Below are 24,084 nucleotides of genomic sequence, written 5' to 3'. Positions count from 1 at the left end.
CGACTCTCTGAGGTAAAAGCTGTCTGCCGACTCCCGCTCACCATGGCAACCGCGTCGCCCAGGCTCGTCGCCATGGGTGACGGGCCATTTAATGAGGGCAAAATCAAGAGTACAGGAATACTGCGGCACCTCTCTTTGTTTAAGTAATAGGCAGCTTCAGAAGGACTTGATTTCAGTGGCAATCGCCAATAAAACCTATTCACATTCAGTCACTGTGTTATTTATTCACTCCCAGCAGTATACCTGTACAAGCTTTCCTTCATGGTGTCTCACCATGAGCCAAGGAGTCTCCAATGTACAATGACAAAAATTATTATTATTAACAGAGGGACTCTATTATATACTTACAGTATGCAATATACTGTAGAGTAGAGCCATTTCTTGCTCTCCTTACTCTTGTCGCGTCATAGTGAAATATGACCCTGTTGCTCTCTGCTCAGGTTGAGACCCACTCTGTTGCTCATGCTGAGTGAGTGAGCGCGGAGCAGACAGGGGTCGCACCCCAAGCTTATATTTCACTCATGTTTTCGCCCCTGTCTCTCTGTCTGTCTGTCTGTCTGTCTGTGTCTGTGTCTGTGTGTGTGTGTGTGTGTGTGTGTGTGTGTGTGTGTGTGTGTGTGTGTCTGCAGGGGTGAAAATTTACTTTTTGGCTCATGGTGAGTCACCTGCCAAGGGGACTGTAGATGAAAAAATCTACCGGTCAAGTATATCTTTTTTTCTGATAGCTTTCCGAAATCTAGTCGCCAATTGGAAATTTTACCTGCATTTGGCCGGGGGCAGGTGTTCAGCCCCGTCTGTCTGCATGCGGACAGGATTAAACGAAAACTACCAGCCCGATATGCATGAAACTCGGTGGAGGGGTGCAGCATGGGCCAAGGAACTCACCATTAAATTCTGACCATGATCCATTCATAGGTGGCTCTACAGTACCCATATTACTGTAACTTCAGTGTAGTGGAGGATTTAGGTTTCAGTTTCCTCATATGTTTCAGGTTCTTGGCGCCAATTACAATACCGAGCTTGGCCACTTCGCCAAAAACTGGCTGTTCCTGGCCATGGGGGCTTGCTTCATGCGCCACTGAGCAACTTTCATTGGATTAAATGGGCCGCCGTCTTTTCATACCTTATACACTTCTTATACTACACCCATGATCCAGCCATGATCAGTTATGCTCGCGTAAACAGGCTGGTGTCTATTTACTTGTTCAGCTCGATCCAGAAGGTAGAACGCTAGACGCCTGACGAGACTACTGGCTGCAGTGTAGAGAGCGACAAACAAGCGGCTAAAGCTATTGCTGATTATGGTGTTTTTTGAGCACAATACCACTTAGTGCGTTGTTATCAACTTGTTTGAGAGCTACTAGTTAGCTGTTGATAACGAGATCAGCTGTTGCAACTGGAACGCTCACCTCGGGAGTGACCATTGCCAGTTCCCACTCGCACCTCCCGAGACAAATGGAATGCACCATAACGTTATATTTCTCATTCGTGTGGATAGTTGAAGCGATGCATTCTGTAGGCTACCTCAATAGAGTCCGCTAAATTGCCATGTTTAATGCTTTATGTATACTAACTGTTAGTGTGAAGTGTGATGATTTCTGTACAGCCAAGATCGAACCCAGCATGGGCAAGTAAGCGTAAAGGCAATACTGCCAAGCAACACAGTGACACCTGTTATATAGACTAGTGTCTCAACTTGCATTTAAACGATAATGTAAACTTCAAGCATTCAAAGTAAACTGCAGACACTTTCAGGTGGATGAAAATAAAGTGTCTGCACAGTAAAATGATTGACTTCATACTTCACATCTCGCCTATAGACTACAGATTTAACATGTCATTGGCTGTATAACTCCCATCTCAAATGTACATCTTGTAAACTACTGTCTGCAGACTATGAACCAGCCCACTCCTCCCTCCACTACTGCTCTGCTTGGCTGTTAATTAATGTGAATGAGAAGTCTTCACAAAACTAGTAATTCTTTGGACATTGGAGAGGAAAGATGTCAAGCAGAAAGAGGAAACTACAGGTGGTGCTACAGTAACCAATTCAAAAAGCCAGTAGGAGAGCACAGCACATGAGAGGTGGTGGTGGGAGGTGGGAGGAAAGGTAGAGGGGGGAGGGGGGGGGCTCTAGTTAGTTCTTGTTATTTGATTAACGTGGGTGCTGATACGTGAAAATGAATGTGAAATGTGAAAATGAATATATAGTAGGATACATAGTAGGATTCAAGGATTCTTTCATTGTTAGGCCTACATCCGTTGGGTAAAATTGATGAGTAAAATTATAATTTGGCTCCTCAACAACATACAAGCTATCCTAATATTAAAAACAGTTCAATGCAGTACAGTAGCAATACAGTAAGAATATGGTGTGTGCAAAGTGTATAAAGTCTATGTTAATGATAATAATTAATACGTTAATGTTAATCATTATTCAAGAAAAAAGACCGCTGGTTTTGGTATCAGATCGGTATTGGCAGATATCCCAATTCAGGTATCAGACCGGAACTGGAAAAAAGTGTATCGGTGCATCTCTAGTGTGTGTGTGCGTACGCGTGCGTGCGAGCGTACATGCGCATGCACCAGTTTGTGTGTGTGAGAGAGAGATTGTGTGTGTGTCGTGCTGTGATGAGGTGAAAATGAGAACTGAAGCTTTGACAGGCTGCAGGCATTGTCTCCACCTCTCTCTCTCTCTCTCTCTCTCTCTCTCTCTTTCTCTGTCTCCCCCCCCCTCTCTCTCTCCCCCCCCCCCCCCTCTCTCTCTCTCTCTCTCTCTCTCTCTCTCTGTCACACGCACATGCACACACACTCTCCCACCTAACGCCTCCTAGGCAACCAGAGGTCTGTTTGATACGTTCCCTGTGCAGAGCGATCAGGGCTGTCAGCAAGACAGCATGGCTGTGCTCTGTCTCTGCTCTGTCATTATTTTAATCACGGAGGCGCAACAGCGTTGCAGTGCACAGGGCCTCACACTGAGAGGGGCAGGGTGTGCCGTCAAGGGCACCTCTGAACAAGTCTCGAAGGTCGACACTCTGTCACTCCCACCATCTTACCCCTGGGGGCAGCTCTGCCCTGCACTCCTCAGAATCACCCTGCCTGCCCCCCCCCCCCCCCTCCCCCTCCCTCCGGAAACTCACACACTACTCTGGCTTCACCAGACCCAGTTCACAGTAAAGTAAAGGTTCTGGACATTCTCGGTTCATTTTAGATTTCCAAGAGGGGTTTTCAACAGACTAAACTCTCTCTAGACGCAATTGGGTAGACTGGCAACTGAATGTATAAGATGCTTGATTAAAAGTACTATTTGGGAGAGGGCGGACTCTACAGATGAATGGTGGAGGGATGTTGGAGAGGGAGGGAGAGGGGGAGGGGGAGGTAGGACCGGAGGGAGAAGAGAAGAAGGCTGGTAAATCTGCAACGACCGCCATAAATCACGTAATTAGAAACGTGCAAGGCTTAAGTAGCAACATCAGTCACAGCGGCAGACGGCTTTCCTGTCATCTATCTGGTGCATTTTCATTTCCTATTTGTCATTCTGCCTGTACATTACCACAAATTATTGATGTCCCCCCGACTGGAGACCACCGCATCCTTCATGAGGCACAGGGTCAGCGTTTGCGTTTAGGACGCCTCGAGGGACAACGACACCTCTCCAAACTCAAGTAGAAGCATTTTCAGCCAGCCATCGACTTTCGACATTCAAACCTCTCCATTTGATCGGGAGGTGGCGTTTAAATGTCATCTTACACTTAACTCTGGACCCCTATAGGCCATGCAGTGCTCTGTGGGGGAATGGGGGTTTGCTGCGTGTGTGTGTGTGTGCACGCGGAACATCATATTTAGAATGGCGGCTGTGACAGAGACTGTCCCTGGAAGGCATAGCAGGAGTCAGCTGACCCTTCCCAGCATGCTGCTGGATCCCCTCCATCGCCCCATGGCCACCAAGCCCGTCTGGCTCCCTCTCAGAAGATGCCAGATGGCCTGGGGCCTGCTTGTCTCAGCATCTTCTTTGGAGCAAATACCTTCAGACTCCCCCAACACTGATATGACCAGTATCTGACATGAGGCTATATCAATGGTGGAGACTCTTTCCAACTGTGTTGACAGGGCCGACCGCGGTCCGCAATTAGGAGATAACCCCGCGGTCGTAGCCCCCCCTCCCCCCCCCTCCGGGGCGGACCGAGCACGCTCAGATTAGAGCCGCCCCAGGGAGGAGGCTGTCGGTTTGGTGGCGGTGGCGTCGGCCCCACCAGATAAGTTTTCTAATTAACCTGGACAGCAGCGATGCTGCCGAGACACCGGGCAGGAAGAACGAACTCTGTCTCTCTCTCTCTCTCTCTCTCTCTTTATCTCTCTCTTTCTCTCTCTCTCTCTGTGCTCCTCAGCCAAAGACCACAGGTTTCCTCCGTCTTTGTGGGTACTTGTCCTTCACCACATCGCTCCCCCAAGTCCTCGCTAGTCCACTGAGGACCAGGAAGCTCAGGAAGTTTAACAACACCGTTTTTACTCGCGCCAGTGGTGCTACAGATCTTCCATGTAATGCCAGATCTTTCTAAAATGCAGAAATACAACTACGCCGGCTTAATGTCTGGCGACTGAATCCTGAAGCAGATGAGCTGCTGTGTGTGTTGAGTGTGTGTGTCTGTTTTTCTCATCCAGAAACTGAACTCTCCAGCTGTTCTGAAAGCCCCCAAAGAGAGGAGGCCCAGCAAGAAGGAGGGAGGAGCCCCAGGGAAGTCCTCCAGCCTCCCGGCGGTCCTCTACAGGTAAACAAACAGCCTCCAAAGGAGCGGCTAGGGAAAACAAACCAAGGAGATTGATGGCGAGTCCCAGAGCGAGGCTGAATTGTTTGACCTACTGTATCGTTCCTTAGGGGAGGAAAACACAGCACTTTATGGCATAAACGATGGGTATTGTTTTCCACCAGCTTAATAAATAGTTTTATTTGTTAGTGTTATGGATTCATCGTGTGCGTGTGTGTTTGTGTGTGTGCGTGCGTGCGTGCGTGCAGCTGTGGGATCTGTAAGAAGAACCAGGACCAGCACCTTCTGCTGCTGTGTGACACCTGCAAGCTCTACTACCACCTGGGGTGCTTGGAGCCCCCCCTCACACGCATGCCCAAGAAGACCAAGAATAGTTACTGGTGAGACACATGGGGCACCTAGGGGCGAGGGAAGGACTGGGAAAGCAGAAGAATGGAGAGAGAGAGCAGAGAGAGAGAGAGCAGAGAGAAAAATGAAAGAAGGAGGTAGATGGGGAAAGACTTGTGTCTTCACATGCAGAAGCCACCATAGCGTGTGCCGTCACCATACCTTAATGGCCGCCTTAATCGTCATGCCATTGTGTGGAAAGAGCATGCTGCTGTTAACGTGGGCTGGAGACACATTAGTGTCTGTCGACCTCTGATTTGCTCACATCACAAGTGACATTTTAGCACACTGCAGACGTGTGGGAAATATCACACAAACACACAATTATGTGTCTAAAGACTATCTACGGGTCAAAATAATGATCAAATTTCACGAATGGAGACATTTTCTGCAGTCTACATGTAACAGTTCGGACTTACTACCAGTCCCACACCAGGTTGTCAGTCTCTCTGCACAGAAAGAAACCGCATGAACAACTAGGCGAAATTTAACAATGTTCTGCTGCCTCTTGAGGTGGCGAGTGGTGGTGCGCTTACTGCCACAATCTGTAACACTAGATTTCCTTATTGGGTAATAAACGGTTATTTTGTGCATACTTTCGTATAAGAATCGTACAGTATTCAATCTCTGTAATTTAGTTTTCTATGATAGGAAATCTAACCATATTACTTATTATCCCAAATGAATGGTGTGTTTTGTTTGTTTGTTTATTTTAGATCCCCATTAGCTTTTGCATAGCAGCAGCTATTCTTCCTGGGGTCTACTGGTGTGTGTGTGGAGTGTGTGTGTGTGTGTGTGGTGTGTGCGTGTGGTGTGTGCATGTGTGGTGTGTGTGTGTGTATGTCTGTGTGTGAGAGAGAGAGAGAGTGTGTGCGCGTGTGTGTGAGAGAGAGAGTGTGTGTGTGTGTGTGTGTGTGTGTGTGTGTGTGTGTGTGTGTGTGTGTGTGTGTGAGAGAGAGAGAGAGAGAGAGAGAGAGAGTGTGTGCATGTTGTTTGTTTGTGTGGCGCCACAGCCAGGTCTCTGCCTGTGATTGGAGTAATTTGTATAATCCATGAATGGAGAAAGGTGCGACGCCGTTCCGCTTTACTGGGTGAAAATTAGACCGCGTTTGAAAGGATAGAATTGTGTGGAGGCCAAGTCATACCTAATTACATGGATTTGCATGCCCAGAAATTCACAGTGGCAGGAAGGTACCAGGCCTCTCAATAAACAGGGTTCACTGGGTCTTCTTTACCCAGAGCAGAAGCACACTTCAGTCTGGCTCATGTCTCATCTGGGTATTGAACAGATACATACTGTTTGTTTATGTTTCATAGAAAACGTAATCTGCAGAATCTGAATCGTGTTTCGATAGTGAGCAAAAAACCTCAGAAGCCAACTTTCTACATTTAAGATTTTCTCCGATAGTAAAATCAATATGCTATAGTGGAGAGAGGTGCTTTTGGGCCTGAAAACCTCTCTCTCTCTCTCTCTCCCTCTCCCTCTCTCTCTCTCTCTCACGCTCTCTCCCCCCAGGCAATGTTCCGAGTGTGACCAGGCAAGCAGTGACGAAGCCGATATCGCTATGGAGACGCTACCCGACGGTACCAAGAGGTCCAGGAGGCAAATCAAAGGGCCAATCAAATTCATCCCTCAGGACTTGTCTCCAGAGCCGAAGAAACTCCAAGTGAGAGGCACGGTGTGTATCGACGCACAGCAGTAGAAATATTAAATAAAAAAATTATTAATGTCAATCACACAGCTACGTACTCCTCATACAAAGAGTAGAATAGCGGCGTCTATAGAAAAGTCAGCCTTGCCACTGCTAGCCAGTCTTTTTCCAACACTTTGTAATACAATTTACGTCAGTCTTGCGCATGTGCAGGGCGGTAAATTAACACCTGCCACCGGCCAAATGCAGGTAAAATTTCCAATTGGCGATTAGATTTCGGTAGTTATCTGAAAAAAAGATATACTTGGCCGGTAGATTTTTTTCATCTACAGTCCCCTTGGCAGGTGACTCACCATGAGCCAAAAAGTAAATTTTCACCCCTGGTCATGTGTAATTTAGACTTGAGGAGCAATTCAGGGTCTAGTTGATTGATCTGTGTTGATTAGAGACCATTGACCTGAGCTGGTTAATCTCATCAACCACCTGAAGCGTTACCAGCCACCCAAGCAAGGTCACAGTATGACCACTTGAGAACAAAAACCATCAATATCTTAGCTGTGAGTTCTAATACAACACAGCTGACTATTTAGAATGCATTTGGAAGTGACCGGAGCAGTCCAGGCGCAATGTTCCCCAAGGTACTGTAGTAGCATAAAGAACCATCCCAGACCTTGTCGCTGTCTATTTCTGCAAAATAGCGCGTGTGTGTGGAGGGTGGTTGGGGGGGGGGGGGCTATACTGCGTGTAGCTCAGTAAATCCTCCATTTGTCGGTTAGCCTGTCTTACCTGTGGCTAAACACGAGCCCCACTGGGGCCGTGCTCCTGTGGCTGGCTCTGCCGCCGCCGCCGCCTCGCCTGCCAGCTGACAGAGGAGATAGGACCCGCCCCTCCGCGTCCGTTTCCACGGATCCCACTTATCTGTCCCCTCCATACCCTGATCCTGCGATTCCCGCGCCCGCTCTACCCTCCCCTCCGCCACCCTCCAGGAACGCTGATAGACATCTGAGAGGGGGAGGGCTGAGGGAGAGGCAGCGTCTCCAGCGTGACACTCGTCTTTGTCTCCTTCTTCGCGGCGGCTTTGTTTTTCGCCGCCCGCCAGTAACCGACGTCTGCGGGCGGAACCCTAACTTAACTGCCCCCCCCTCCTCATTTAACTGACTCAAAAAATATGAAACAACTCCTTCCTTTTCACGCAGGAAACGAAGAGGGGTGTGTGTGGGGGCAACGTCTTCCCCCTTCCCCCTGGGGAGGGCTGGCTGCTCTGTGTATCTGTCAGAGAGGGGAGCAGCAGCAGAGCCGGTCTGGGTTCATGTGTTTTTCCCCCGTTAGCCCAGGAGTGCGCTGAGGATCCTGCTGAAGTGCTCAAGGATTAAGCAGCTTTTTTCTGATTCCTCTCGCCGCCGCCGCCGCGGTCGCCTCAGTCGAGAAGCTTCAATGCAGCATTTATCTTCAAATGCAAGGCGCGCGATGGCAGCCGCTGAAAGGGTCCCGCTTTGCATTTTTAATGTTTTCTCCAGGGCTGGCACCGCTCTAAAGCCATGTTTCAATTTATCAGGGCCGGCTAATCGACCTCCCGCTGGCGTGTGTGTGTGTCTGTGTGTGTCTGTGTGTGTCTGTGTGTGTCTGTGTGTGTGTGTGTGGTGTGGCCCTGGGCCACAAGGGGTGAGATGAAGCCTGAACTTGTCTGGACCTTGTTCTGGCCCTGTGGTCCTCTGGTGTGTAGAACCGACTCAAGAATAACCTCTGAAGGCCAAGACGATTTTTTCTTGAAATGTTTGAATGCTTTTTAGTTTATATGCAATATAAGTAATCTCCCCATTGACACGATACCTCCAATTTCAACAGGAAGTAATCCAATGCATCCAAACCTTAAAAAAAACAACTACACACCATTCTGAAGGATTTATTTGCACTGCACTTCCAGAATGGTCCAACCCTAATGGGACTTGATTAACTATTAACACTCCTCTGTGATTACAGTCGAACGTCCCATATGAACATATGCCATTAGTCTACAGAGAGTCCTGAGAATTAAGTTACTATGTCACTGCTAGGTCCTATACTCTGTTAATTTTTCTAATCCGGTGCAAAATGATTCATGGTTGTTAAGGATGCAGTGATGTACTTAATTAGAGGATAGATTTTTAGCGCGGGTCTTATAAACTGCCCACAGTTTTAATTTCCCCACCTGAGCAGAGTCTGTGATTAGGTGTGTGTGTGTGTGTTTGTGTATGTGTGTCTCTTTCTCTCTCTCTTTTACCTGAGTTTGCATTGCATTGAACTCCTGTGGGTTTGTGTTGATCTTTCCCTGACCTTTCCTAGATTACCTAAATGAAGTCCTGAATGCCTTATTGAAGAAATAATTAAATAAAGTTGCCTCCTTTTGTTTGATCCTGCCATCGCGGGAGAATGGCTTCCGAGAGCCAGTTGGCAACCTTCTTGCGCTTAGCATTTATAATGATAAGTGTTCCATCTGTCGAGTGGTGGTGGCAAGCCAAAGGCGACAGATGGAATTGTTTTCACAATCTGTTTAAATATGTTGTCGATTTTTCTTCCCCCTTTAAAAAAAAACTCCACCAGGCTGTGTCACTGTCTCGCTAGCATCAAGAAGACGGAGATTTTTATTTCCCCCCTGTGTTTTAGCCCAGCTGACGCCAAGATGCTCCTTTCCTACGTAGACTGGAGGTGTCTCAGTGCTTCTGGGGCCGTTTGGGATCTACGCCGGACCTCAGCATTAGAGCCAGCGTGTGCTGGCCAGGGGGTTTCTGGGATTGGAAACTGTAGGAAGTGTGTGCCTGGCACGTCCACCAATCCTATTTAGTTCATCAGCATGATCTGCGTAGTGAATGGCCGGCTATTAATCCTGTGAGTCAGGCTGGTTCTGTCTGTCTGCTGGGCCGTAAACAAAGAGAGCCCAGATCCTGGTCATAGGACTAGCCGGGCTGAAAGACAGGATTAGACCAGAACCAGACCTACAAGAACCTTAGACGTGAACCTTGTTCCCTCACCCCCCAGTACAAGAACAGAAACACACTGGCTTGTACAACACCGTTTGACCTGGGGTGAAGGGGGGTTACGCACAGTATCTGAAGTGATTAAGCTTTCCCCCGTGCTCTCTGACTGATCAAATATAATCTGACAGAGATGGATGACAGGGTGAGAAGATGGAGGACCTATTTAGTTCTGTGTCCAAAAAGTAATGCAATTTGCAATTCCACAGAGAACCAGAGGGCAGAAGAGGAAGAGGGTGTCCATCTGTGAAGACGAGAAGATTGAGGTACGCTACGTCAGGATCTAAGATAATGTAATAATGCTGTGTTTCCCCTGAACTTTTCCTTCCTTCTCAGTATTTACATGCTTGCTTCCAAGAACTCCCCCCCCCCACACACACAAACACACACACACACGGCCCCCAGTTCTAATCCCCCCCGTGTTTCCATAGGAACCACCGCCACGGGAACGGCGGCAGCGGCAGTCGGCCCTGCAGAAGAAGCCCAAAGCCGACGACACCAGGACCGAGTGCACCACCTGCAAAGGGCCGGGTGACAACGAGAACCTAGTGAGGTGAGTGACCATGTGTGCCCGTGGGGGGAGGGGTGATGTGTGTGCGTACGTGTGTGTGCGTGTGTGTTTGTAGGCGCGAGAGAGCGGCCGCCATATCCTCCCGATGATTAAAGTTCAGTCTTCATTAGGTGGTGGCTGGCTTGCATCTGCAGAATGAGGGGTCTGAGGCCAGCAGCCTGGCCCCTTCCATCCAGCTGCCACCCACTTGGGCACAGTTCATTAGGGCCTAATGAACAGCACTAGCTATTTGGGTCCTCTCGCAGAATTGTGGGTGTCACTTTCTTGTGCCCCTTTAACAGAACCTTTCTTAAGAGTTTAGTCAAATTCAGTGCCCGGTTCACGGTGCTCTGCATTAATCATGAATCAGTTAAAGGAGTAGTAAAGGGAAAATGCATGTTTAGCCCTGTTTTAAGGTTACTTATGATCATTTACAATGGTTCAGATCAAAATGTTGACAAAACTAGCATTTTTGAGAAAGTCTGATAATTGCTCTACCACCGTTTTGGTCATACAATGGATGTGGGTGGGCACCTTGAAAAATCGTTCAAAAACATGTTAAACTCGATTTCAGAGACAAGAAGCTCACCGAGGGAGTAATTGGTGTCCGTTGGTGTTAATCATCAAATTCGCCGCAAAGTATGAATCCTGTAGGGTTTTATTGATCATTTTATGAAATCCATTGACTTGTATTGATGCGACCGTTGTAGATGTGTAGATCAATCCGCAGAGGGGATTCAGGAAGCGGAACTACTTACGGTAGCTATTGTTATTGTTTATGTTGCTAGGCTACCTAGTTTGCGGACATTTACACACGTATGTGCTGCGACTAAATAGTTATATGCTAAATATTTTAAAAAGCCTTTCCAGATGAACTAGAATCTTACTTTACGGCGAATTATATGTCAGAACGCCAACTAACACCTCGGTGAGTTTCTTGTCTTTGAAATTGAGAGTTTAACATGTTTTTTTTATGATTTTTCACAGTGCCCACCCACATCCATTGTATGACCAAAAGGGTGGTAGAGCAGTTATCAGACTTTCTCAAAAGTGCTAGTTTTGTCAACGTTTTGATCTGAACCATTGTATATGATCATAAGTAACCTTAAAACAGGGCTAAACATGAATTTTCCCTTTACTACTCTTTTAATTGAGGCCTATAGATGAATAACCATATATGTGCATTTTGATTTTTTATTGAGCGCTTGATTAGTAACAGATATACAGACTATACTGATAATATTTTGTGTGAATGATATACATCACTTGCAAGTATACAATGTCCTCTATGTAGTGCCATGCATTTAACCCTATTTTATGTAAAAGTCAGAAGATCCTAAGATTACAAAACAGTAACACAACTATTAATGTAAATGGCACTCATATGGTTCTTCGTCTGTAGGCTTCAATTGTAGCAACTTAGTATTCAGAATCTTTGCCATTGTGGACTGGACTTGAACAGGGGACTGAACTGTGTTCGTATGTGTCTGCCACGAGATGTACAAACCATCACTGGCTCATGTTCACTGCTCATATTTCATTTGCGCTGATTTGCAGTGACTATATTTACTAGGTAGAAATCAAACATAGTTCCCTGTAATGTGGTTTTATGTGGGCCTTACATGTGTGTCTTATTGTATTGTTTATTTCGTAGTGTGGGCAGTAGGAATGATTTGATGAGTCAGCGTGTTGGGTTAAGGGGTGTCGGTCGGGGGTGTGAGGTGTGCTGCCCTGACTCTTTCTATCTTTGCATTGCACAGGTTGTGAGAGCCGGGGCAGCCACCTCACCCACCTCCCCTAAAACACTCTGGACTGATGACCTTTGGCTTAGAGACAGAGAGAGGCTAATTAAGGCGTTTGAAGAATGGCGGTGGGGTGCGGGCAGGAGTCCCCGCGAAGGACGCCTCTGACCCAGCGAGCCTGACCCCACAAACTGCACCCACGGCTGTCCAATGAAAATTGAGGGAGAGAAGCAGTGATGAACTTGAGGAATCTAAATACTTGAACTTTATATTGAGCCGATAAGGTTTGCTTAAGGGATTTTATGTGGGTTCAGTATGACTGCACCCTGTGGACGCTCCTTTGTCATGCATCATTGTTAGACAGGCCTCCAGGGGGGCACCTTTTTGTTTTCCATTCATGTCAGCCCTTCAGTCCCATTTGTGCTGGACTTCAGGCCTGTTGGACTGTGGAGGGATTCTTAAACACAAAGTCCTGAGCTTAGTTCAGCTCAAACCCCGACTCACTTCAACCCATCATCCCTCTCTTATCCCTCGCTCCTCTCTTCTCTTTGTCTCTGTGGTAAATGTGCTCTTTTCCCTTCACCATCACCCCATCTTCCTTTCATTGGGAGTCCAGAGCCACGTTCTCCCTCCACCCACCTGGTCTGTTTCCTTCTCATTCCCGCGACAGCGTCGCTCCTTTGACCTCCCCGAGAAGCTTATCATCCAATCCAATCAGTGGTATTGACTGGAGTCATCTGTGCCCCAATCACCCTGTGTTTTTCCAGCGTGCATTGCCGATGCACTTGAACTTAAGCTCTCGTCTCCTAGTGTTGTGGTAGTATTGTGTAGAACTTTCTAGAGTAAAAAAAAAGGAAGGCGTAGCCTATGCTTTTGATAAAGACAACTGCCATTTCTGGTAGTGGCATTGTAGCATATTAACAGAGGGTTACCATAGAATATCAATTGTAACAAGTTAGAAGCCACTGTAAATAGTTAGCGGTACTTGCGATATTAGCGTGAGTGTGTGTGTTTGAAGCATTTTCAGAGGTGCCGTTTCCTCCGTGTCTGTGGCTGACAGTTGAACTGACACGTGGTCAGTGGTGGCCCAGCCCCGTCTGCGCGTCCCCCAGCGCCTGCCGCTCGCTGCCCGTCAACAGAACAGCTGCCTACTGGCCTGTCAGGCCTCCTGACAAGTGTCACAGTCCGCCCCTTGCATGTCATTTCCCTCAGCGCGGCCTGGGACTCCACACACACACACACACACACACACACACACATACACACACACACACGGCACACACACACACACACACGGCACACACACACACACACATGGCACACACACACGGCACACACACACACACACACGACACACACACACACACATGGCACACACACACACGGCACACACACACACACACACACACGGGCCCCAGGGAGCAGCCAAACCCCAGATATCGCTGGAGGTCCGCTGGATAACACAAAAAGACAGACTGACTCAGAAGGTCTCCTCAGGAAATTAAGAGATCCCTGTGTAGGTTGACCTCCTGACTCCTCTCTACCATGTCACCCCCCCATCCCCCCGCCTCATCCACAGCCATATGAAAGCGTTGATTGTCCTTGCTTTACACACACACGAGCACACACACACACACACACACACCCTGCATGGCTAACTCTGTATCTAACCATTAGGCCTGTACAGTAGTCCTTATAACACTAACCTGAGAATATGTGATGTTCCTCTAGAGTGTGAAAGCTGATAACTGGTAGTCTTGTGTGATGTGTACAGTATTTATTGAAGAGGCCTGCTGTCTCTTTGTTTTTTGTGCCTACATGTTTTTTTTTAATGCCTACATACAGTACTTGATTATTACATCATTGAAGACTTTTTGTGCTGTAAATGGAGTTGAACTCCTTTTTTCCCCAGATGGGATCTTAAATGACTCAATTTCCTGCATATTTGTTTACAGACATGCCTACATGTAATTTTTGAATATCTTGTATGACTTAAATGTGATATTGAGCGTGAATGTGAATGTTGCTGCTCTCTCGTGTGTATGTTTGTATGGATGTTTGTTTGTTTGTATGTGTGTGTGTGTATCCAGGCCTTTGGCCTCCAGCTCACAGCATTACGCGAGCTTTAATAAACTCTTGACATTTTCACCTTATTGCCATAGTGATAAATGAGTGTCAGTGAGCTAATTAATTGTTGCAAGGGTGCGTTGGCGGCGGTCCGTTTGTGCGTCCAACCCCCTCTGTCATGTTTGATTTATCACCTGGGAAGTGCCCCCAGTCTAGGGTCGTCTCAGGCGAGGGGGGGGGGGGGGGGGGGGGGCAGAGGTTGCCGATGAGAGAGTAAGAGAGAACTGATCTGTTTATTTCAGCAGAGTCCAGATTCTCACAGACCTCTCTCTCTCTCTCTCTGTCAGTCTCTCTCTCTCGGTATGTCTCTCTTGTGCGCGGTCTGTCTCTCTCGGTCTGTCTCTCTCTCTCGCGTCCGTCTCTCTCCCTCTCAAACACATACAGTGCACTCTCTATCACTCGCACACTCACTTGTACACACACACTGCCAACAGCCACATACAAGGCCGAAGGGCGAGAGAATTGAGAGGTCTTCTTTTTCACGGACAGTCTGGTGAGGAGCGTGACAAAGGCCCAACGTGTCCAACAGTAGCAGGCGAGCAGCGGCGGCGGCGCGTACGGCACGGTGCCTCAGCAGCAGCCGAGTGCACAGGCAGGCTGGGAGAGCGCGGCGGTGCGCCCAGTCAGAGGCGGCCTCCCTGCCCGTCTGCGAGATGGAACCAGCACAGCGTGGCGATCTGTAAATGCCCCCGATCCCTCATCCCTCCGTCCGGGCGCCCGTGGAGACCAGGGGTTCTGGTCCGAGGACCAAGGCGGGGGGCCAGCAGGAGAGAAAGAGAGGTGGAATGGGGGGAGGTTTTGGACGAGCAGTAACCTTTCCCATGATGAGTGCGTTTCCCATTACTGTTCTGACACAGGATCCGGGGAAGATGATTTAATGGCGGCATTTTGTTTTTGCTGACTTCACCCTTCCGCGCCCCCCCCACCCCCCTTCCTTCTATTAAAAGAGAAGACGCGAGTGGCCAGGCCGGCCGGCGCTGTGTGGGAAGAGTGGCCAAGCAGCTCAAATCTATTACTCCCTTGCCTCTTTTATCCTAGGCTACTGGTTCCACCGCAGTGTGTGTCCATCCGCTCGGCTTACTTCCTGGATGCGTGCAGCCCCTTCCTCCTCCTCCTCCCAGCGTCCCGTCCCCCCTCTATACCTCCTCTTTATCAGCTGCAGTGCAGTGCCCCGCCCCCCCCCCCCCCCCCACACACACACACCCCACCATGTCTCAGTAACTACACACTGAAGATGATTCACACTGCCCAGAGGTGCCTCATACCCTAATTAGAGCACAGTTCGGCCCAGCACCCTCTCCGCGGCCGGGGAGGCGTTGGTGGCGGAGCAGGCCGTACCTGCGCTGCCTCTGTGACACAGCGGGCCTCGGGGAGGTACAGGGCGAGCGGGTTGGAGCTCTGCTTAGGTCGGAGGCCGGGGGGAAGAGCTCCTCCCGGGGAGCAGAGACCACAGACGCCGCCGCCTGAAACGGAGCCTGCCTGGTCTAGCCTCCCCTCCATCGGAGCATGGTTCACGGAGGCCCCCTGCTGGAAGACTGGGGGAACTGCAGCCACACGGCCGCCCAGGTGAGGGCTAGAGAGCCCCAGCAGTGAATGAGTTGTGTCCTAATGAGCTAATAAAGGCAGTTTTCCCTGGCAGGGCTCTATCCACAGGCCTGACTCCAGCTGCACATTCATTACCTCCCCCCTTGTAAAACAATGGCTCCTTAATAATGTCGCAGCGGCCCAACAGTAAATCAAAAAGTGGGAGGCAGAGAAAGACCGATAATCTACTCCTTTCTATAGAGAGGATTCACAGAAAGCCACCGGGGCAGTTTGTCATGGGCCGGAGTCAATGGCTGAGTGCTTTGTGCCATATTGATCCCCGTCACGTGGCCACTCCCCAGGTAATTGGACTGCCCTCTTGTGATAAATTCTGCGCCTTGTTTCGGCCACTGGGGCTCTGCGGGCGCCGGGCAAGGGAGGAAGAGAAGTTTGGAGGCCACAAGCCCACTGTCGATACACGGACCCCTAGTACGTGCGCCCGAAACGGCTGTATAGCAATCAGGAGCGCAGGTTCGATGCGTTATCATGGGGCGTTGACATGGAGCGTTGACTTTCTCTGCATGTTGAACATTGTTGATATGTGTCTGAACATTTTGGTTGCGAGGCAGTTCGAGAGCATGGATGATGATGACGATGGAAAGATGGATGACAGCTTCGATGTGTTATTTAAGCTGACTGGGAACTTTTGATCTTAAAGTGAATCCACAGCGAGGCTAATCAAAATAGGGCGAGCAAATTCTGCCTCATGCAAGTAAACAGCATTTAATTACAATCTTTTGCAGCACTAATCTTTTCTTAACCAATTGGAGTGTTTTTTCTTCCTTTTGAGATTTAGAATGCAGTTCTGCACTTTTAGCCTTCTGTATAAAGTTCTTGAGCGTGCATTTTCCTTCTTGTTTAGAATATTCAATATTCATTTAGGTTTCGAAGCCAAGCTCCACGCTAGTTGCTCTGACGTACAAACCTACAGTAGCTGACTCACAAAACCATGAGCACCTTTACAATAACGACTAGACTGTTCTAATCGCCCCGTATCTGTTTGATATCCAGTTGTTTTTCAGGTTCCTCTATAATCAATATGACTTGAACCGCAGCCTCTCAAGCGGTTTGATAGAACAAGGGTGATTCAAGTAACGCTCATCTTACATCTCCATGCAAGCCCACTAACCTCTCCCTTTCAGTTGCATGACCCCCCCCCCCCCCAACAACCCCACCCCCAACCCCACCCACAACCCCACCCACATGAGTGTAAGCAGGCAGGCAGGCTGTGTGGGTGAAGGAATGAAAGAGGCCCTCGTGGGCTCGCACTGTGAGGTGTGGGCCTATGTGTGGTGGGGTTGGGCGTGCTTACATCAGAATCAGATTTATTGTCCAAGTTAACACGCAATGAATTTGGGTCCGGCCGTTAGCGGTTGGTGACTCTCAAACAATACACACAATACGAAAATATACATATTATTTACAGACAATACATACATATTTGCAATATGCAATCCATATACAAGCAATGTGATGTATATTATATGAAAGACGAACAATAAATGTAAAGTGAAAGGGTGGATTAAATTATGTCTGAGTATTGTACAATACAGTGTTTGTAGATGTGAAGCAGGATGTCATAACTATCTGAAGAAATGAGGAAGTTGGATGTTTCCTGCCCATTCCAGCCTATTAGGCAGGTGCACTTAGGCAATGGGCTGGAATGGGCAGAAAGCATCAAGGCCATCTACAAGAAGGGAGGACAGACACAAGTCTATGTTCTATGAGGCTGTGGTAGTGAGTGCCAATTTCTTTGCTGTCGTGTGCTGGGGCAGCAGTATGAAGGCAGTGAACACACTGAACAAGCTGATCGGGGGGGCGGGCTCTGTACTGGGCGTCAGCCTGAACTTGGAGTCAGTAGTAGTGAGAGAGGAATGCCTGCCAAACCGAAGGCCACCATGAACAATGTGTCTCGCGCTCTCCATGACTGGGGCAGGCACAGGAGCACCATGATGCTCCACTGAACGCCTCTGTAGGTCCTTCCCACCTGAGGCGGGATGCCATGGACTTAACTGACAGTTTAGATTTTAGACTTATCTATCCATCCATCTATAGCAGATGATACTGGTCGTGTGTGCGCGCGTGCCAAAGAAGGCTCTAAGAGTTGGATGAGAGCGGATCATGCCCAGCTTAGAGACCAGGCTCTCTCACCCCAGTCAGGCGGGAGGGTACCGGGGGGGCGGGGCAGAGGATCGGCCCCCCCGAGAACCCTCCACAGAGATTAAACACCAGATGAAAGGGGGATACGAGTCACCAGCAGAGTGCAACATGTGTAGCAGACAAAAACAATCAATCGTGTCCCCTTGCCCCGCCGCCCACTAACCCACCTCACACCCAATCAGATTACATCAATCAATAACCTCTCTTATGAGTGATTGGATTGTTTCTGCTTCCAGAGGAGAGCGGTGGGGTGGGGGGGGGGGGGGGCTGCTCAATTTTCCCAATGATTAAAGCAGAGCCAAATTGCTTTGATAACATCAAGGACCTTGCTGTGACGAGGGGCCATCAGGGGGCAGTTTGGGGAGCTGATGGAGGTGGGTCGCCGGCCCACAGAGACACTCTGGGACTCTGTGCATCACACAGCTAGCTATATCGCCGGTTAGGGCCTCAGCCTCTTCTGCCTCAGCCCCCCCTCCCCCGCCCCCCCCCTTGCTATATGTATTTAAGTGTAATGGGCCTTTATTTCCAACTTATTTCCATGTAGGCTGCTGTACTGTAAGTTGTTATCGCTCTACTTCCTAAAAGGAAGAAAAGGTAACCGAAAACATAAGTTTAACATAAAGGTTACCTCCTCTCGGAACACCATCAAATAATGAATACTGTAAATCTGCATTTTTAATTCCAATTAACCGTAATCACCCCCCCCCCCCCCCCCCCCACGATACACAACACCACGATGTTCCACGATACACAACAAAAGTTAACAATAGGTTCATTAAGGTAAAGTAATTAAAGAAGTAAGCGGGCGAGAATTGTCTCACATTTCGCCTAATAAAAACAGACCCCTCCTGTGGGTTGGGGAGTGTGTTTCAAGTGTGGGCAGGGGGGGGGGGGGGGGTCGTCGCCTGAGCCAGAGATTCATGTGAAATCAATTGGCGGTTTGTGTGCAACAATAGGAGTGTGCTCATTAGCGGTGCACACACACTTGTGGTCATTTGTCTTCTTTTCACGGGCCTGCTAGGTGACGGGGGGGGGGTGCTTTAAATTCCCCATCGTTTCCTAGGCAGATATGCCTGCTCAGCCCATCTACACTTGTGTAGCCTAAGTGTGTGCGTGTGTGTGTGTGTGTGTGTGTGTGTGTGTGTGTGTGTGTGTGTGAGAGAGAGAGAGAGAGAGAGAGATAGAGTGTATATGCACGTCCACCTGCCCGGGCAGATTTCTTGCTAATGTGCAGCAGCTGTTGGACTCTGCTTCTGCAACTAGTAAGATGCCAATAACCCCATCTAGGCCAATGCCAAAGTCAATGACTGTAAATCTACTGTGGTGAGTGTGTCAACAGTGAGATACACACAAGTCTATTCTTCATCCCAATATCTACCCCATACCTGTAGTTCTAGTCCTGTCCTCGTAGAACCCAGAGCTCACCTTCTGTGGATATGTGTGTGCATACTAGTGCTTACATTCTACCCTCAACTAACTTATTTACACTCAGTTAAGAGTAATGTTTTGAAATGAACGTTAAACCATTCGGTATTACACTAACAACTGGTGAGGGTAGGAGGGCATTCACCGCTACATAATCATAGGTTGGATCATAGGTTGTGAGCAAAGCAGCCGTTTTCCTCTGAAGATTTTTTTTTTCTCCCCCACTTCCAAGGGAGATGGTGTGATCCAGGCTGTTCAGAGGTGACAGTCTGTCGCCGGGGGCCGCCCATCTTCATTGGCCTGTCACAGTGAATATACTGGGCTGATACTGATCCCAGCTCAATGTATACAGACAGAGCTGGAATGCAAAAGATGTGGTTGCAGAATGAATTGGCAATCACATTGATATATGAATGTGACATTCATATGCCTCTAGGGTATTAGAAAGGGAGCACTCATTCTACAGGAGATGAACACATGGAACACCTTGCAAAGAACATCCTTCGGCGACCGTTTTCCATGTTAACTGTTGAAATTGGATGTTTTCCCAATTTATCCTCCATTATAATGAAATGTTCTTCTTTTTCCTGTACCAAGGGCGGTGCATTGAAATGACTGCCCCCTTGGGCATGGTCGTATCAGAACTAATGTCTAATTGCTTCTGATGCAGATGTCCAAATGAGAACAGTTTGAAGGCTTCTTATAGGAAACACAGATGAAGACATCACTTCACTACACACACTCAGTGGCTTCTGTTCCTTTGTATATTATAACCAAAGAAAGAGTGTCTACTATGACTAGAGAAGTGGAGTGGAATAGATTTTTTGGAGTGGTGAGTGAACATCACCCCTCTATCTGCCATTGAACCCATGTTCATTCTTTTGGCAGAGAAGTGGAGTGAATTGATTCATTTTCCAGCTTTGAATGACGTTTGATGTTGATGTTTTTTGATCTTGTGGGACTAGTTGGCCTGTTGGCTTGTGTTGCCTGTGAGTTACACCGGAGAGAGCCTTTAGTCTGTCTGAACACGACGTGCAAAGCGAGTTTAAGTGTGTGAACACCAGGAAGGCGGCAGGAGCAGACGGTATCGCAGGGCGAGTCCTCAAGTCATGCACTGACCAACTGGCGCCGGTGTTCACAGCAATATTTAACCTGTCTCTGTCAGACCCACATGCTTCAATGAGTCCATCATTATCCCCGTGCACAAGAAACTGAGAGCAGCCGGTCTTAATGACTGCCGCCCAGTGGCGCTCACCTCTGTGGTGATGAAGTGCTTTGATCAAGGACTACATCTCCCAGCTGCCCAGCACACTCGACCCTCTACAGTTTGCCTATCGTCCCAATTGGTGTACAGAGATTTCCATTGCCCACATCCTCCACACTACCCTATCCCACCTGGACAAAGGGAAGGGGAATTATGTGAGATTACTATTCGTTGACAGTTCTTCAATAATTTCAACACCAAACCACACCCCAGACTCATCGCCAAACTCGGACCTCGGAATTAACACCCCCCTGTGCAGGTGGATTCCTGACGGGCAGACCTCAGATGGTGAGAGCTCCTCCTCAACGCTGGAGCGCCCCAGGGATGTGTCTTGTCCTCGCTGCTGTGTTTTCCCTGTACACACACGACTGAATAGCCGCTCTTGATTCCAGCTCCAGCATCAAGTTTGCTGACGATACAGCTGTTGTACGCCTGATCTCCAACAATGATAAGAAGACCTATCTGGAGGAGGCGGAGTTCCTGACTGGGTGGTGTCAGGACAACAACCTCCACCTGAATGTCAGTAAGACGAAGGAGATGCTAGTGGACTATGGGAGGAAGCAGGAGAGGGCAAACAACCCCCTAAACATCAATGGGAAACTGCTGCTTTGCTCAAACCCTATTAAATGCAGCGATAAACGTCGCCGCCCCCTCTCCAACCCCCATCAGTCGTTATCGGAATACCGAATGGTTATGATCATTTCCAAACATAACTCTTAAATAACTGAGTGTAAATAAGATAGTTGAGTTTAGAAAGTAAGCACTAGAACTAGAAACACATTTATGAATTATGCATATCGTAACCTAACTTGGCATTCAACAAGAACATTGTCTGCAACCAGGGCCGGCCCTAGCATTTCAGCAGCTCTAGGCGAGATTTGTTGACGGGGGGGGGGGGGGGGGGGGGGGGGGGGGGGGGAGGGTGCTGCTGCGCGATTTGTTGACGGGGGGGGGGGGGGGGGGGGGGTGCTGCTGCGCGATTTGTTAACGGGGGAGGCGCCCGGCGCTGGGCGGAGGCGCCGCATCGCATTGCGAAGCGTAATAGAGACAGTAGGGATTACGGAATGAAATTATTTTAATAAAAATTTTTTTTTTTTTGGTGCTCCTTGGCCAGGCGCCCCTTGGCCATTTGGCGCCCTAGGCGACCGCCTATTTCGCCTATGCCTCGGGCCGGCCCTGTCTGCAACCCTGCCCTTGGACTTGAGTGTACAGTAGAGCTATTCTTGTCTCTAAACCAACGAGACTACTATTGTTGTGATGCTGCAGTGTAACAGCCTACAGTGTTTCTCTGGTCTTCGTGTGTGTGTGTGTGTGTGTGTGTGTGTGTGTGTGTGTGTGTGTGTGTGTGTGTGGGGTGGGGGGCTTCCTCATTAGTGTATGATGTGGACCTGGCCTTTCCCTGATGAGAATGGGGGTCCCTGCTAGGTCCTTCTGTGAAAAGGGCTCCTCTGACAGGAGGTGATGGGTTCATTACTCTACAAGAACACTGCAACTTTCACTGCACTGTCTGACTGCAACTCTGCTCCTCAGCAATGTACTCTCTCTCTCTCTCTCTCTCTCTCTTTCTCTTTCTAACTCTCTCTTGTAGCCAACCTTAAGAGGCAGTCTGATATGTCTTTGGTTCAGGTCCGTCTTTGTGTCTAGTTGGCCTGTTGGGTTGTGTTGCCTGTGAGTTTCACCTTCACTATATCCCAGAATAATGGTAAGACACACCATTGGCATGGTTACAGGTGAGACATTTTGTTCCTCCCTGGGTGTCCCTCAAAGGTACCTTCAGGTGGTGAAATGATCTAATGTATCAACTGGTCCCATTTATGGATTAAGCATATCATAATCTATTTTGGCATTCAACAAAAACATTCTGCCTGCAACCCTGGCCTTTGACTGGAGTGTACAGTAGAGCTACTCCTATCTCTAAACTAACGAGACTACTGTTGTGATGCAGTTGGTTGGGAATACAGCCTCCAGTTCCCCTTGCTAATCCAGACAGGCACAGCCCGCCCCACCCCACCTGACTTTACTTTGTCTAGAGGAGACGAATAGAGAGATGGAACAGATTGACCTGTCCGCCTGTCCTCTCCTTCATCAGATTTGAAAAAATCTGAATCTACTACGGATTAGGACATAATTATTTCGGGTGTTTTCACATATGTTCTTGCTTTCAGCCCTCAAAATTAACTCGATTAGCCATCTCTTTTTGCGCATATTTGAACACTCCAAACGAACTCAGACCCCTCTGAAGCAATCTGTAGGATCAGGCCACCTAGGGGGGCTAAGTCCGTGTTGCAGTTCGGTTAACCTGTGCAATGTGAACAGATTCACTTCACCCTTTACCCTGTTTGTGAGCTAAAAAAAAAAACATTGACCGAACCATGGTGGTAACTCTAGCAAGAGTGGAGGAGTATTTTGGTCAGTGAAATAAACTAGCCTACTGCATCATTATTCAAAACAAATAAAATCAAAACGAATAAAACCTACTGATAAATGTTTATAATTGTAAATATTAAATAAATGCTTCAGAAGTTGATTTAGGTTACTAATGGAAATAAATGCATTGAATGGGGAACTGATTTATGCTTTTGGAACATCCGTGGAGAATGGTGCTGAAAGACGCGCAGGGAACACTGTTGACAGTCACCTGTTCGCCTGCAATAAACGCAGGCTACATGAGTGCTTCAGTGTCTATTCGAAATGCCCAGTAAAAAGCTTTTCTTATATATGTTATTCTGGACTGTTGAACACCAAATCCTTTCTAAACTTGTCTTAAGCGCATACTCTATCCTATTTCAATCAATCAATCAATCAAAGCTTTATTTGTATAGCGCATTTCATACCCAGAGGCAACACAATGCGCTTTACAGAGAACAAGGGAGGTGGGCGTACGACCCACTCTCTACATATTCCAGAGGGAAGCAAAAAAACAGTAATCACCCGGGGGCCAGATAAGTGAGCTGTAAAAATTCTTCCCTGACCCCTCTCAACAAGGCGATCGAGCAAGCTCCAGGAGTATGTTTGTCTACCGGCTAAGAACATAATTTTCGGACACCGTCTGTTGGAATGGCAGTGTTATTACGGAAGGCTGGAAAAAGCAAATCCACATACGAAAATAAATAAGGTTATCGTGAAAAATAACCTTACATTATACTTTTAATGGTGAATTAAGCCCCAAAGCTCCAATGGTCCGTTTATGAAAGCGTGGGGCTTCATAGAACCGCACGCAGTGCATTGCGGCATCGTCAAAACGATGTAGCCTACTAGACCAATGAGAAAAAGTGGAGAATCCTCCTCTGACATAAAAGACAAATGCCCCTTTTACGAGGAACTGGACGGGTTATTGTGTATCCTTTGACAGACAGACAGACAGACAGACAGACAGACAGACAGACAGACAGACAGACAGACAGACAGACAGACAG

The 24,084-nt window shown here is 48.2% G+C and overlaps 1 protein-coding gene across 1 annotated transcript in view; it reads left to right on the top strand.

Annotated features, from left to right (window-relative positions):
* Positions 1–24,084, top strand: part of phf14 (PHD finger protein 14) — a 70,492-nt gene that overhangs the window by 25,328 nt on the left and 21,080 nt on the right. Inside the window, exons 12-16 of the mRNA XM_084454867.1 lie at positions 4,663–4,769; positions 5,015–5,146; positions 6,670–6,832; positions 10,026–10,082; positions 10,248–10,369. Of these exons, the coding sequence (XP_084310993.1) occupies positions 4,663–4,769; positions 5,015–5,146; positions 6,670–6,832; positions 10,026–10,082; positions 10,248–10,369 (581 nt within the window). The remainder of the gene's footprint in view (positions 1–4,662; positions 4,770–5,014; positions 5,147–6,669; positions 6,833–10,025; positions 10,083–10,247; positions 10,370–24,084) is intronic.

This window comes from Borostomias antarcticus, assembly GCF_949987555.1.
Source record: "Borostomias antarcticus genome assembly, chromosome: 21".
Classification (NCBI taxonomy): domain Eukaryota; kingdom Metazoa; phylum Chordata; class Actinopteri; order Stomiiformes; family Stomiidae; genus Borostomias; species Borostomias antarcticus.
This window is presented reverse-complemented; position numbering and strand designations above follow the sequence as displayed.